This window comes from Acipenser ruthenus, chromosome 18, assembly GCF_902713425.1.
Source record: "Acipenser ruthenus chromosome 18, fAciRut3.2 maternal haplotype, whole genome shotgun sequence".
In the NCBI taxonomy this organism is placed as follows: Eukaryota; Metazoa; Chordata; class Actinopteri; order Acipenseriformes; family Acipenseridae; genus Acipenser; species Acipenser ruthenus.
This window is the reverse complement of record NC_081206.1, coordinates 30072547-30086140: the sequence shown is the minus strand read 5'-3', so window position 1 is coordinate 30086140 and position 13594 is coordinate 30072547. Positions and strand designations below refer to the sequence as shown.

At 36.9% G+C, this 13594-nt stretch overlaps 1 protein-coding gene across 3 annotated transcripts in view; it reads right to left on the bottom strand.

The window, feature by feature from the left end:
• The window catches only part of LOC117416750 (nesprin-2-like), a 147074-nt gene that overhangs the window by 119000 nt on the left and 14480 nt on the right, over positions 1-13594 (bottom strand). For 2 of the 3 annotated variants that reach the window (XM_058991957.1, XM_058991958.1), the window contains 15 exons: positions 12471-12584; positions 11381-11518; positions 10634-10798; positions 10134-10246; positions 9799-9967; positions 7791-7887; positions 6468-6664; positions 5944-6096; positions 5483-5629; positions 4871-4981; positions 4008-4181; positions 3045-3203; positions 2312-2488; positions 1886-2020; positions 1412-1570 (listed from right to left, as the gene is read on the bottom strand). In XM_058991957.1, coding sequence (XP_058847940.1) covers positions 1412-1570; positions 1886-2020; positions 2312-2488; positions 3045-3203; positions 4008-4181; positions 4871-4981; positions 5483-5629; positions 5944-6096; positions 6468-6664; positions 7791-7887; positions 9799-9967; positions 10134-10246; positions 10634-10798; positions 11381-11518; positions 12471-12584 — 2208 coding nt within the window. Of the gene's footprint in view, positions 1-1411; positions 1571-1885; positions 2021-2311; positions 2489-3044; positions 3204-4007; positions 4182-4870; positions 4982-5482; positions 5630-5943; positions 6097-6467; positions 6665-7790; positions 7888-9798; positions 9968-10133; positions 10247-10633; positions 10799-11380; positions 11519-12470; positions 12585-12977; positions 13053-13594 lie in introns of all 3 variants that reach the window. The other variant, XM_058991956.1, reaches the window with a different exon arrangement.

The following is a 13594-nucleotide window of genomic DNA, read 5'->3' as shown; positions in this document are numbered from 1 at the left end:
GCATTTGATTATCTGTATCTTACTGTAAGGGCATGAAATTTACCTTAAAATGTACCTTTCCCCTCCCGCCCCCTCAATTGCCTGTATGTGCTTGCCTTTCGTGTTTTGACCTACTCAGATAGGCATTTAATTGTGATTTTAACATATTTAAACACAACACACGCATTGCCATGGTTTCCATGTTTAAGCTAAATATATACTCTAGCCATTACAAAAACAACCTCAAGTTATCAAAATCACTGCAAACATGTTCAAACTCAACCTGAAGGCTGGGTTAATACAGAAATATGAGTCAATAACTTTGACTGCCAGAATATTCTTGAATATTCTTTCCATAGCATTTGAAGGGCTGTGAAGCATTTTAGGTTAAATGGTATAAAAACAATCCAGTCCAAATGTTTAGTACAGTAAATGTGTTTACATATTGGTAGTAAATCAGTCTACCCTACTTGCTGTGTTTATCACTACATATTATTGTTATAACAACAAGAAATACCTGAATCCAAATACTGCAGTGACAGTGCAAGGCTCTTGCAGTAGAATGTGGTTATAATATAATAGATTCTGTTCTTGTTGTTATTGACGAGCCAGTATATCGGTAGTCCACGAGTTCAACACACTTCTCAATGCTGTCCACCGGGACTTCTGGAACTTGGTTATGTTGTATATTAGTCTTGCAACAAGCTGCTTTTAAGAACTGTATTTGTCTTTAAGAAATGTGTGGAAGTTTTTGTTTTTGTTTTTCATGTTTTCGTACTTTAAAAAACAAATCTTGTTCAATGAATTTGCTCAAGCCTAGTGTTGTCGGTAGACGGCAGCAATAATACAGTGAATTTTGGTACAAATGTGACTTTTAGGTACCCGTTATAGATGGTACTTAAGCTAATGCACAATGAATTGCACTGTATGCTTTTTTTCCCCCTATTTGGTCAAAGAAGCTTGCCAATAAAGGATTGCTTGGCATGGCCTTCAGTTATAGTAGAAAGGTGCGCAAGGTTACAAATGGGATTTGCACTGCTGAAGTCTTGTAAACATAATGTACAACTTCTGGACATGTTTCCATGCAAAAATAAAAATAAAAATAAAAAGTTTTGGTCAATTGTACGGCTTTTTAGCGTGAGAAGACAATTTACCCACCCCTTAAAGTCGTACAATGTTTTAGATGCACTCTTCCTATAGCACGTGGGATGCGCGTGGTATGTGCGTGGTACGTTACATAAATAATGACTGTGGAGAGAGAGCGATGACTTTCTAAGCTACATGGAAACCCGGCCATAGAATACGATGTAGAGATTTGAAGGTAGTATCTCCAAGCGCTGTGTCATCCTAAACTAAAAAACCAAAGCTGTGCCATACTGCATGCATGCAAAAGCTTAGAAAGTCAGTAAGTATTACTAGTATTACACAATACCTGGTGTTCTTTAATAAGACCGGCTATGCAGGCTGAATTAATAAGCTTGATTTCTTTGTTAATTTGCATCTCGCACTGTGAAACAGCTCCATTACATTTTCCTTTTTCAACCTCAAATTTCATCAGATGTAAATAGAGTGGGATTTCTACGTGAATAGCCTATGTAATAAAAAATAGAAATCTGTTTAGCATATCAAAAGAATATGTTTTCATAGGAGAGAAAGACTGGTGATAGAATATAGCTGCTAGTGCAGATTATTGTAAAAAGCATATGCTGTATGCCGTATTATTTTAATCAAACATGTTAGCACAATGAAGACAATTAAAAAAAACACATTCCGTTAAACATCCATTCATATATTTGTTAAATATAGCAGCCTAAAAAATCAAGGACATGAGATTTGTGAGAGCTAGCATTCATTTTGAAAGCTTGCACTCATTTTTTTAAATCTATAATTAGAATTTTGAGCCTACCTCCCACTGTTCCCGAAGATATTTGCTTATTTTTTCTACTTCTTGCTGTTGATTTGAGGGAGTGATTTGTTTTATTTGCTCAGTTGCTTCCAGAAACTCTTCCAGGATGTTTGTTTCAGATCTTGTTAGGGTTTCCTACATGGAAAAATGCATTAGTTCCAGCCTGACCCAACCATACACAAAACACGAGCCATACAAATGCAAGTGTTAAGGGTGTCTGCTAAGAAATAAATAATAATAATAATAATAATAATAATAATAATAATAATAATAATCAACACAAAATCCAATCATCATAAAACCACAGTTAATCCCAGCCATTAACTGATCTCCTGTATTCATTTTTCTAAATCATATTTACAGTTGCATCAGTTGAGAGACAACAGATCTGAATGGCAGTTGCATTTCAACCTCCAAAATGCCCACCTCGTGTTTTGCCACTCTTTCTTCAGAGGTGTGCTTCTCACTGAGAAGTGCCAGAGCATCCGTGATGTAGGCCTGGAGTTTCTGTTTTGAACTTTCAAACCTTATCTTGATGTCAGCTTCCGAGGAGGAGCTTGCTTCCTTTGTTTGCATGGCAGAGTTTAAATTTGTCATTGTCACCTTTAAAAAAAAAAATAAATAATAATAATAATAATAATAATTTAAACATAAAATAATTAAGATATAGAGCCAAGGAGTATAACTTGAGGATCATATTTTAAAGGCAAAAAAAAACAACACAGCATTCTGAATGTGAAATATCGCTTGTCGTCACCTCAAAACAAGATTTTTCTTGTTTACCTAAGCCTGGGGTTGAACCCACAAGCACCCTATAGTATACACAAAGCATACTCCATGAATGTCTATTAAGCAACAGTATTTACATGGTGGGAAGGCTAAACAACATATGAGACCACAAAGGTATCTGGACTATATGAAGTGGCTCTGCAGCTGATGCATAGTTCACACACCCTAGTCTCTGTAAGTCGCCTTGGATAAAGGCGTCTGCTAAATAAACAAATAATAATACCTTGGAGGGTATGAAACATTAACCAATTACAGTAATCAAAATGTTAACTACTGTATGTTCTTTAAAGATGTGTTTGCCAATTTTGGTTACCCCTGAACAATATTCTTACATCATTTATTACAAAAAAAACCAAAACAACCCTCAGACCTGGCGAGTGTCTTTCACTGCGTTCACTCTTGACTGTAGGCCAGACGCTTGGAGGTGATGAAGGGACCTGTTCTTTGCAATGTTTTCTGCTACAATGAGCACAATCTCCTGGGCTGTTGCAACTTGTCTCTCCAACTCCTTGCCTCTGGTGATTAAGAGCTTTAAAAAAAAAAAAAAAAAAGGAAGAATAAGATAAAAAATATTTGAAGTCAGTGTTTCAATGTGTTTAAAAGTCTCCAGTTGCCTTAGGCTCATATTTAACATGGCCTGTTTGGCCGGTTCAGCCCATCTTTTAAAGCATCTACAGGGTGGTAATAATGAATGTTGCTACCTGAACATAGGCACTCAGCAATGAGACTGCACAGGTGGAGGCACCACGTGATGGACAACACGATGCTACAATCACACAAGGGCTGCTAACTGCTGTTTAGTATAGGCACTGAAAGGGTTCCTTCATAAGAACAACATTATAAACAAAAGGCACATTCTGTTAAAAAATAAAATTCCAGCTTCATTTTCTATACGGGGGTTTCAATTAAAACAAACACAATGGCATAGGTTGAAATGCCATAGGTTAAAAATGAAAACAGTATTTGTTTAAAAAAAAAAAACTATATATATTTCATACAATTTCTTACTTTGAAAAAAATATTTGGGCAATCAACATATTTCATATGAAACCCATTCGTTGCTAATCATTGACAATTATGACTGAAAACTAACACTTTGTCAAACTATTACATTATTTTTTTGCATGTTATTTTTCATATTTGTTATTTTTCATATTATGTAATCATTTGTTGTTTTATTATAAAGCTGAATCTCTACTTTAATTTATATCTTTCAATAGAACAATTAGAAATTATAGAAATCACTTTCATTGTGTTTTTTCTATTTTTTTTATTTGTTTTTAACTGCCCAAATACTTTTGTCTGCGACTGTATATATATTTTACAATCTTACTTGTAAAGATTTCTTGTCGATTTCTTGTCCCTTTTGCTTCATGTTCAGACTATTGAAAATGTTTCCTGCTTCCGATTCCCACAGTTCCAGTAAAGCTAAGCTGCTCTCCAGGGTGACCACATGGCTGAGTAAGAGCTGGCAGTCTTGTTGAACTCCAGAACACTTATCTGCAATCTAGAAGATACATTTACCCGAACATCAATGCATGCCAGTAAAGCTGTAAAGGGCAAAGGGAAACCATTATGCTTTTTCCTAAACTTGCCGTGAACTGCAGCATGCTCTATATAGTGTGAGCACTGTAGGAATTGTCGGTTTTTATATAAGAAGTTGAAAGTGATCTTATAGGTTTGATAGAGGGAGGAAACAAATTGAAGAAGGCTTTTCACTCTAGTTTTAGATCTAGTTTTACCCTATGGCTAGAAGCCTATAAATATATGTAATCTGCTGTCAACTTGTTCCTTAGCTCACAATGGTATGGATTGCTGCAGCTTTAGATTGAGTAACGAAACAGTTTTCATAAATATGCTGAAGAGTATTCTCAGCAGTAAATACCGATTTCAAAGCCAGTACCAATGTCCTATCATTTCAACCAACCAAAAAAGTAACTACAAACATTTTAACCAAAAGTTCATGCCACACCGATGTATATGGTAAAAGTACAGCAAAGTGTAATAAAGTACAGTAAAACGCATACTGAAATCATAAGGCATATGCAGGCATGGTGCATTGCATAAGCATGATATAGCATAGTACTCTACAAAATGACCATGCAAGTTTATCATGTTAAACATTTCTAAGGGTTAATTCAAAAGTATAACACCCAGTTTAAAATGCCAGTAATAACAGTGTAATCTTATGGATACCTCTGAAAGAGTGTCTTTTACATTCTTCACAGGTGGAAACTCTACAGGTGATTTTTCTGGGGACTGAAGGATGAAATCCAAATCCACCTCCTCTATTTTTCTTTTCAAGTCCTGAAAAGCAGTAGGTTTGCAGTTGTTAATGAGTTCTGCAGACAGCACTGATATATGATACCATAAGTTTAAACATATCCCACAGTCTATTCATCAATCGCTGGGTTACACTATGCATTAGAATCTACCTGGCATGCATACTTTGGGTGACATAAACTTTATAGGTCAGTTTATTTAAGTGACGATGTCTTCAAACACTGACCTGACCACCTTCTCCATACCATTACTACTGAGGCTAGCAGAGCTGAAACACTCTGCACTAGACAACCGCACGTTTTTACTGGCTGAGATGAGCGGGGCTTCATTATTTATAATTACAATTGCAAAAGCTGCGTATTTTCAAAAGCCCTTTATAACTCCAGTTATTAATGCAGAACCAGCTCCTATTCAAAGTGCTCCAAGCACAATGACCCATGATGCACTGGGCATCCACTGGCCACTCCTTTACTGCTCACATGAGTTTGTTTTAAACAAGAAGTGCAACACATGTAAATAGGATACCTCTAGCCTCTTAATATAGGTCCTGAGAGAGCTTGCTGATATATCGACGCGCTCATGCAGGATCTGTGTTGCTTCGTCTATCATGATATTGATGGCTGCGGTATTATCAGTCTTCCTTGGGCTTTCACAGGGTTGGGGAATGATCTCCTGTAAAGAAAACACATTAGAGTAGCCAGAATCCATTGCTTATATGTTATTTTACTTCTGAAGCATCATACAGTGTTTTTACATTTTATTTTGTAAAGTCGCTGGTCTAAAGCGGACAATTTTCTTTTTGCTCAAAGAAACCAAATGAAGTAATGGAAATCGGTCAACATAGCGTGGTTTTACAGCTGAAGGATCACAACATAAGCAGATTTGTAAAATGGTGGTTTATAAATCACGGTTTGCTTGTTCATTTGCATGGGATAGGAAACAGTAAACCATCATTCTAAGAGACACTTAACATTCTTCAAACTTACAAATGTAGTTCTCTTTATGAAGTCGGCCCATTGTCTGTTTAGTTTCTTCAGTTCTTCAGAGAGTTGAGAACTGGTTTGCTCATTGGTGACCTCCATTAAAAAGTTACCAGCTTCATTCAAGCGACCGTGTCTTGTGCTCCAGTCTGACATGACCTGACAAGTTGGATACAAATAAATGGCTCTGTTTCAACACTGCATAATTGTAGCACAATATTGAATGCAGTCTCTTTGTGCAATTAATGTTTAGACATGTTCTCATTTTGCTCAGTAAATGATTCATTACTTCCTGCATTTAGTATTTAGTATCAACATTTGTCCTGTGTTAATCATCAAAAACCAAATATACTTTGGTCAGATTTTTAACCCAGTATGCACTTCTTTCTAAAATCAATACAGGATAAAGGAATGTTATATGTTCACCTGCCATTATAACTACACTAATCAGATGTTATGATTTATTTCAGCATTTTTTGGTTTTCAGAGCAGTTGGCAAAAATGGAAAGAAACTAAATAATACAGCCTACCTCTGCTGTGTGTATTTGTGTTTGGGCCTGTGCATCCTTTAGCCACTGCTGAAGCAAATTATAGTTCTCTGTGTAGGTGTCCCAGCCAGAAACAACTCGAGCTAAAATGGCTTTCACATTCCTGATGGACGCCAGAGAAACAGAGGAGTCGCAGTCCACTTGCTTCAGGAACTTGTTGATATACTGAGAGTCGGCAGCTGATAAATCAGGAAAGGAGAAATTGACTTGACAGAGGAAGAGTCACTGACATTTTCAGCTTTGACGTTTCCAATTAATATTCCACTAGGAAACGTCTTCTATACTAAGAGAATTGGACTCTGCATCCCGACTCACACTCACTAGCACAGTTAGCACTCCAGTAGACAAATGGATGTACTTTATAAAGGTAAAGATCATCACAAGAGAGGGGGAAAGGGGCTACAACAATCAGACAGAGCCAGGGTTGGGGTTGACTTTCTATCAGTTTAGTGTAAAAAGAGCATTCTACAGGATAAGGTCATTTTAGGAGGCACACATTTAGTCAACATTATACAAAGCTACTCAACTACTGCATATATGCAATATTTATGGCCTACAGCGGGCGGCTTGAGAGTAGACAGAAGCAAAGCTTAAAAGAGGAATAACAAGGTGCCAGCCTGACAAGCTGAAGCATCTGCATCCAGACTGTAACTGGTAAAGAAAGAACCACTAGACACCATCGTGAAAAGCCAGGCACTGAGTGCAGGCAGTGAGCATGCTTCATTGACCAGAGCAGTGTGCAGGGAGTTACATGGGAGGGATTCTCCTCAAGCACTGAGGGTGTTTCCTCTTCATTTGTAATACACCCTTCCTAATGAAGTGTCCACCCATTATATCAATGCACCATGTCTGTAGTTACAGGTGACTATTATGAAACATGATGGCTACGAATGTATTTTGAATGAACGGTTAAACAAACACAATGCACCCAAAACATTGCTGTCTTTGGGATTTTTCAGTGATATCATTGCCGATTTGCAATTTGTGTAGGCCTGATTCCCAACTATGTTTGCTTGAAGACAGGCTATCACGTGTTCAGTGAATCAGCCACCTATGTACTGTAATATCTTAAAAGAGCAACTTGGTTCAATCATCAAATCCTGTTAACCTTTTAAAACTCACTAGTTAAAAGCACCACGGTGGCCTTTAAAGTTCTCTAAAGCATGTCTTCTCTCTGAGTGGCCACAGAGGTGCTTATAAAAGTATGTAACACAGCAGGATAGTAAGTTATTCTAAACAGGAATAATACATTAGTTAATATAAACATTTTAAAATGTTACATTCTCAAGAAGACACACACCCTACCTAAAGCAGTCCTGCTTGTGTAATTGCTGGCAACTAACTTCAGCTTTTCAGTGGCAGCCTCCAGGCAGGTAACAAAGCTCTGCTTCTCTACGAAATCCTAGGAGAAAGTGAAAAATACGTCTGCAATTACGCAGTAATTATATATATATATATATATTTTCATACAGGTGTAGGATGTGGAACGCCTAAAATGGAATGCACTTTCAAGGCATTTTGTTTTTCAACCTGCATTTAAAATAATAATGTCCTCCACTTCACTCAACCCTGCAGTGAAAATTGTTAGTATGGGAACGCTAATCCAAATCACTAGTTAGCTACAACTAATAGTAAAATGAATATTGATGTTAAAAATGAAGTGCTGTGTTGGATTTCTGCCATGTGTTCCACAGCTGGGCAATTAGTTAAGTGGAGACCCTTTTGAAAATTCCCATTTACTACTTAAAATGTCATTACATCATTTCTGTAAGTAATTTATGTTGTAGGAGGAAGAACTGCGATCATGTTGTATACTGATTATAATGTAGTTGTAATCCAGCTGCATTTAAAATGAGCAAAGTCAACTTAAAGAGTATTTAGATTTCTAGGAAGCTATAGGATCACAGGAAATTGTAGGCGTTGTGTAATTAAAAACATCCTAAATAGTGATTTAAAATACTGCAGCTTTCACATTACTTCTTGTATGTAATGTACACTAAAGTTTTAGTTTGAAGCTAGTGTACTTTTCCACCTCCCCCCTCCCAAAAAAAATGAATATTACAAAACTAGCAAGAAATAACCTAGAGTGTTGCTTGTTTTGTAATGTAAGAATTTTTTTTTTGTTGTTGTTTCTTGCAGAAAATTGGGCACACTTGCATCAATTCTACGCCTTCCAGTAAAATATTAGTTATCATACATTCACTAGATTGCTGGTTCAGCAAGTTCAAACTTTCACTGGAGGCCTGTCAAATGCCCTAATACAGTCTCAGTTCAGATGCAAGAGATTGGTTGTCAGAAAAGGGTTGCCATTTTAGGACTAGGCAATAAAAAAAAAAAAAAATAAAAGCCTTCAAATGCAGTCAACCTCTTGGACTAGAATTACCACAAGGCTGGTAAGACTTTTGAGATATATAAAGGCCCGACAGGCCATCTGTATAAATCGACTATACGGATGCCTCGGTGCGTTGTGGAGCATGAGACGAAGTCGAGTGCCTCCAACCCCTGAGAAGTCTGTATATTCAACGTATACGGACTCCCTGAAGGGCCTTATTGTATTTATAATCCGGGTCAAACAGTGGATTTAAAGAAAAAAAAAAAAGCATAAATCATGTTTAGGGCAAAAAATTATTAGGTTTTTTTTTTTATTAAATATCCTTATGCCAATAAAGTAGTCCCATTTATAACTTTGAACTACACACTAAGTTAAGCTGAGTAAATTAATTGTATTGGAACATGCAAAAGAACGTACATCTGTATTTATGATATTGTGATATTGCCATTGAAAAGATGCACCAGGGGGCGGAGTTGATACAGCACGGAGTTATTTTTTTCCCCTGTCACTGACAGTGCAGACACGCTGAGCAGAACAGACAGGAGGAATAAAAATAAACACAACGACGTCTCGGATTTCAGAATTTTTTCAAGGGATGTGTCTGAGGGGGGTGGATAATGTGCACAAGTGTCTTTTTGTGCTTTTCTGTAGCGTTTAAAAACCGCTAAAGATACATTATTTTAAGTGACAAAGTTGGGGTGACTGAGTCTAAAGACAGCGATTTTTCTTCCAGTTCATTTAAATGTTCCTCACCCAAATCGTCTTGTCTACTTATTACTTTGGGATTTTTTGCAGGTAATTGGTCACTCAGTTTCATACAGCTGTACATCTGTAACTGTAAAAGCAAGATGGCTACCATCCAATACTTTTAAATTCACATTGCTTGTTTCATGTTCCATTGCCAGGGCTGGATTATAAATATAAAAATATGAATAAAATAATACATCTTCTGAATGTAAATGTACACAGATACAATCTTACATGCCAGTCCAGTTGAAGCAGCTTTACAGATTCTTTAGTCCCATATTTTTTTTTCCACGTATTTAATTTGCTGTTCACTGCACATATCAAAGCCTGCACAGAGTGCTTTGATTCCTGGTATTCCAGTTTAATCCCATGGTACTTGGCTGTGACCCTCGCACTAGTAAACCTGCAGGACAGAAGAAAAAAAAAAGAATGCGTTGCATATCTTTCATGATATACTTTCTGAAAGAATGCATTGCGTATCTTACATCATATACTGTCTGAAAGAATGCGAGTATCTTATATCATATACTGTCTAAAAGGTCAACGGCTTTAAATATATAACAGCCCACCTTCTTTTCAATTCGTCTATTTTCTCTTGTGGTACTCGAGTGGCTCCATTTTCATCTTTATTTGGGAATTTCTGAAGGGTTTGCCAGTGAACATCCATTTCTTCCATCAAAGACTAGAGAAGATGGGAAGTGTAATTATTACATTATTTAAAATAAATTACTATTGGTAATCTACCAGAAATGCATGATCCTCTCCTCTTTTGAGGGTTAAATCTCAGGATAGCCTGACAGCTAGTTGGTGTAATCCAGGGAGAGTTCCCAGTGCTGTAAAAATGCTTCAATAAAATCCAGCTGTGGATTGTCGCATAGCTTTATCAAATCAACCCATAGTGTGTCCCTTTGATGACCATTCGCTTGCCTAGTATGTGTCTCCACTCTGGAACTCAATACCTGGAGAACTAAGAAGCACCCACTCCTTTTTAGTCTAAAATAAACCCCCATTAGACATTTTAATTGTACTAATTGTATTGAATTGTATTCGAACAGTTCCCTTGTAAAACCTTTAGCAGATGAAGTGTGTCCCGGATTCGGCCTGCAACCTCTTCATGGTCCTGGGACTCGGCTATCTCCTCCCCCAAGACAGGTTCTATCTTCTGAAGCCAGACTCCCACACCATCCAGGGGGGAAGGCAAATCAAGGTCCAGAGCAACTTTATATTCCCTGATCTATTGGCAAAAACCATTAAAGATGCATGTCAAACGACAATATGTAAAAACACAATTTAAGTTGTGAAACAACCAAAGATACAGAAATCCAACATCCTAGCCTTTTATGCAGTTTTTATGTAAAAAAAATAAAATAAATAAAAAACAACAAGAAAACATATCCATGATTAACCCTTTACTGTACTGCTGTTAAACATTGTTTTTCATGTGTTTATTTCCCTATAAGATTGTTGCAAGTCAGTGTTTAGAGCATATTAGTGTTACACTGATTGATAATCCAATTAGATCCAAGTACTAAACTAACAAGAGCTCGCCAAAGGAATCAATCAGGACTGTTAATACATTTGATCAAAATTGCACCCATATAACTGTTCATACAGCAATGGCCTTGCACTGCAGTAATACACACCAGCACTAAACAAAGCAGTGCACTGAAAGCACTGTGTAAATTTAGATTTTAAAGTGCCATGTATCCCCAGAGGAATTCACATTCCATCTTGACCTTTCACCCTTTGACAATGCTATTTGGGCCCTATTTCTTTATTTCATCATAGTCTGAACCCCTCTTCGATGATGAAATACCTTAGACGTGACTTTATTCCAAGCTTCTTTCAATCGAACCTGATCCTCAGTCAGTTGTGTGGTTTTCCTCATGGCTGTCAGCAAAGGCATAATGGGTCTTTTCTGCTCATTAAATGTTGTAACAAAAGTTTGAAATGCCTGGAAGATGTAAGAGCAGTGATTGTACACAGTAGTGCTGGAATCGGCAAAACATTTGTGAAAAAATAACACATTTATAAAAAACAGCTACTGAGACTGCATGCTAGGGAAAAGGACACCTTACAGTGGATGACGCCGTGTCTATAATCTATAACAAGACCCTTGACTCTGAAGGAGTTTTACACAGATTAGGGGATTTGATATTGTGATCCTAATATTTATCGGTCTAAAGTTAAAATGAAAGCTGTGCTGTTTCTTCGATTCAGAGTCCATATCTCCATATCTACTGCTGTTTAAAAGTAATAACAGTACCCTCACATTTCTGTAACACAGGGAACTTATTAAAATACCTTTTCTATTAGCTCAGACTTCCTTAAGAAGTACAGTGACACCTGCCAAAATTGTTGCTCTTAACTGAAAGTCCTGTACCCTTTCAAACTAGCCTGAAATAAAGTAGGAATCAGAAACTCAGAAAAATCTAGCTCACTAGTTCACTGATTAAACTTGTGAACAAAAACAAAGCATCCCCCGGTGGCACAGTGTAAGGGGAAAAGGCTCCATTGATATGGCTATAGGTTAAAGAGATGTGGAAATTCTGCAGCCATGTATCATATATTGGGCCCTATTTAAAAAAAAAATAAAAAAACACAAAAGGACGGCTTTAAGGAATATGTTTTGAAAAGCCCATTTTGATTAGTTAAATTAAGTGTGCAGTTGATGAAACCTTTTTCAACTGTATTTGAAAGGGTTTTCATTTTAAGCGAATGCTCATGAACACTTTCAAAACCAGTAGTTAATAAATAATTCCTTAAAAAAGTCCTTAATAATTTGTGAAATGGGACCAATAACTCAAAGTGCACTGTCTCTCTTTGCTTATGAGCGCTCTTGTTGGGTAGTGCAGACAACAGTAGGGTTATAGGGCGAAAGAACATGGATGTAGCAAATGCCTTACATGGAATTTCTCTTCATAGCTTTCCTTATCTGCTTCTCCAATGGACCCCTCCAGCTCCTGCTCTGCTTGTGTAAGCCAGGACATGACTCCTTTGACTTTCTGGTTTAGATTTCCCTAGGCAACAAAGAACACACCTTTCAAATCCATTTTCTAACTGCTTCTTCTGTTACATCAGCTCTCTCCAGTATTTTCAGCACATCTTTCAAACTGCAGCCTTGCATATTCTATCTGGTCCATGCTTGAAAAGCCAGTCAATGGAAAGTTAAAATAAAAGCATGTTAAACTGGCTTGTGTTGATTTTTAAGTGAACATGATCATTGCAGAGGTGCCCTAAGGCTGGGTAAAGTTCTCTATAGTCGTACCTGTACTGCCTCTCCTTAAGCAATAATTAATAACACCTATAAGCATACAAGCAGAAGTGATATTAGCAGGATGCAATATTATGATATTAAAGACAAGCATGAAATATAAAAGTTCAGAATGATGCATATGCTATTAGTGATTTACCCTTGCTGGTGGAAATGGGGAAATTTCAGTCTTTACGTGAGAATACATGAAAGATGGAGGCAGAAGCAGGTGTGCCTATTTGATGAATAAAATTAGCATTTACTGTATGGAGCGTTTAAAAGAACAAAAGAAAGATTCTGCTCAGTATTTGCAAAAAAACAAAAAAAAACAAACACACACTACATTGCTAGGTCACATTTCCAAATGATATTAGGTGCCATTAAATACTGTAATAAAAACTGTCAAGAAGTAAATTCAATCCACTTAAAAAGAGCTGCATGCAAAATATAAATATCATGGAGTACTTTAAATATAGTTTACCCCCCTTACTTTCATTTGTGTTAACCCTAACCCTAACCCTAACTCAACCCCTACCTCTAACCCTACCCCTACCCCTAACACAACCGAATGAAAGGGTATGTCCACATATTGCCTTGTACATGTGACTACTGCAAACCATCTTGCAGTGATGATACTTTTTTTAAACTTCCCCACACATGGCGGGTGTCTTCAGGATTAAAGAATGATATAAAATGATATATTTTGTAAACCCTGGACCCGTACTAATGCAAATGGTTACTACTACTGACAATAACACACATAATGTTAATTTAAAT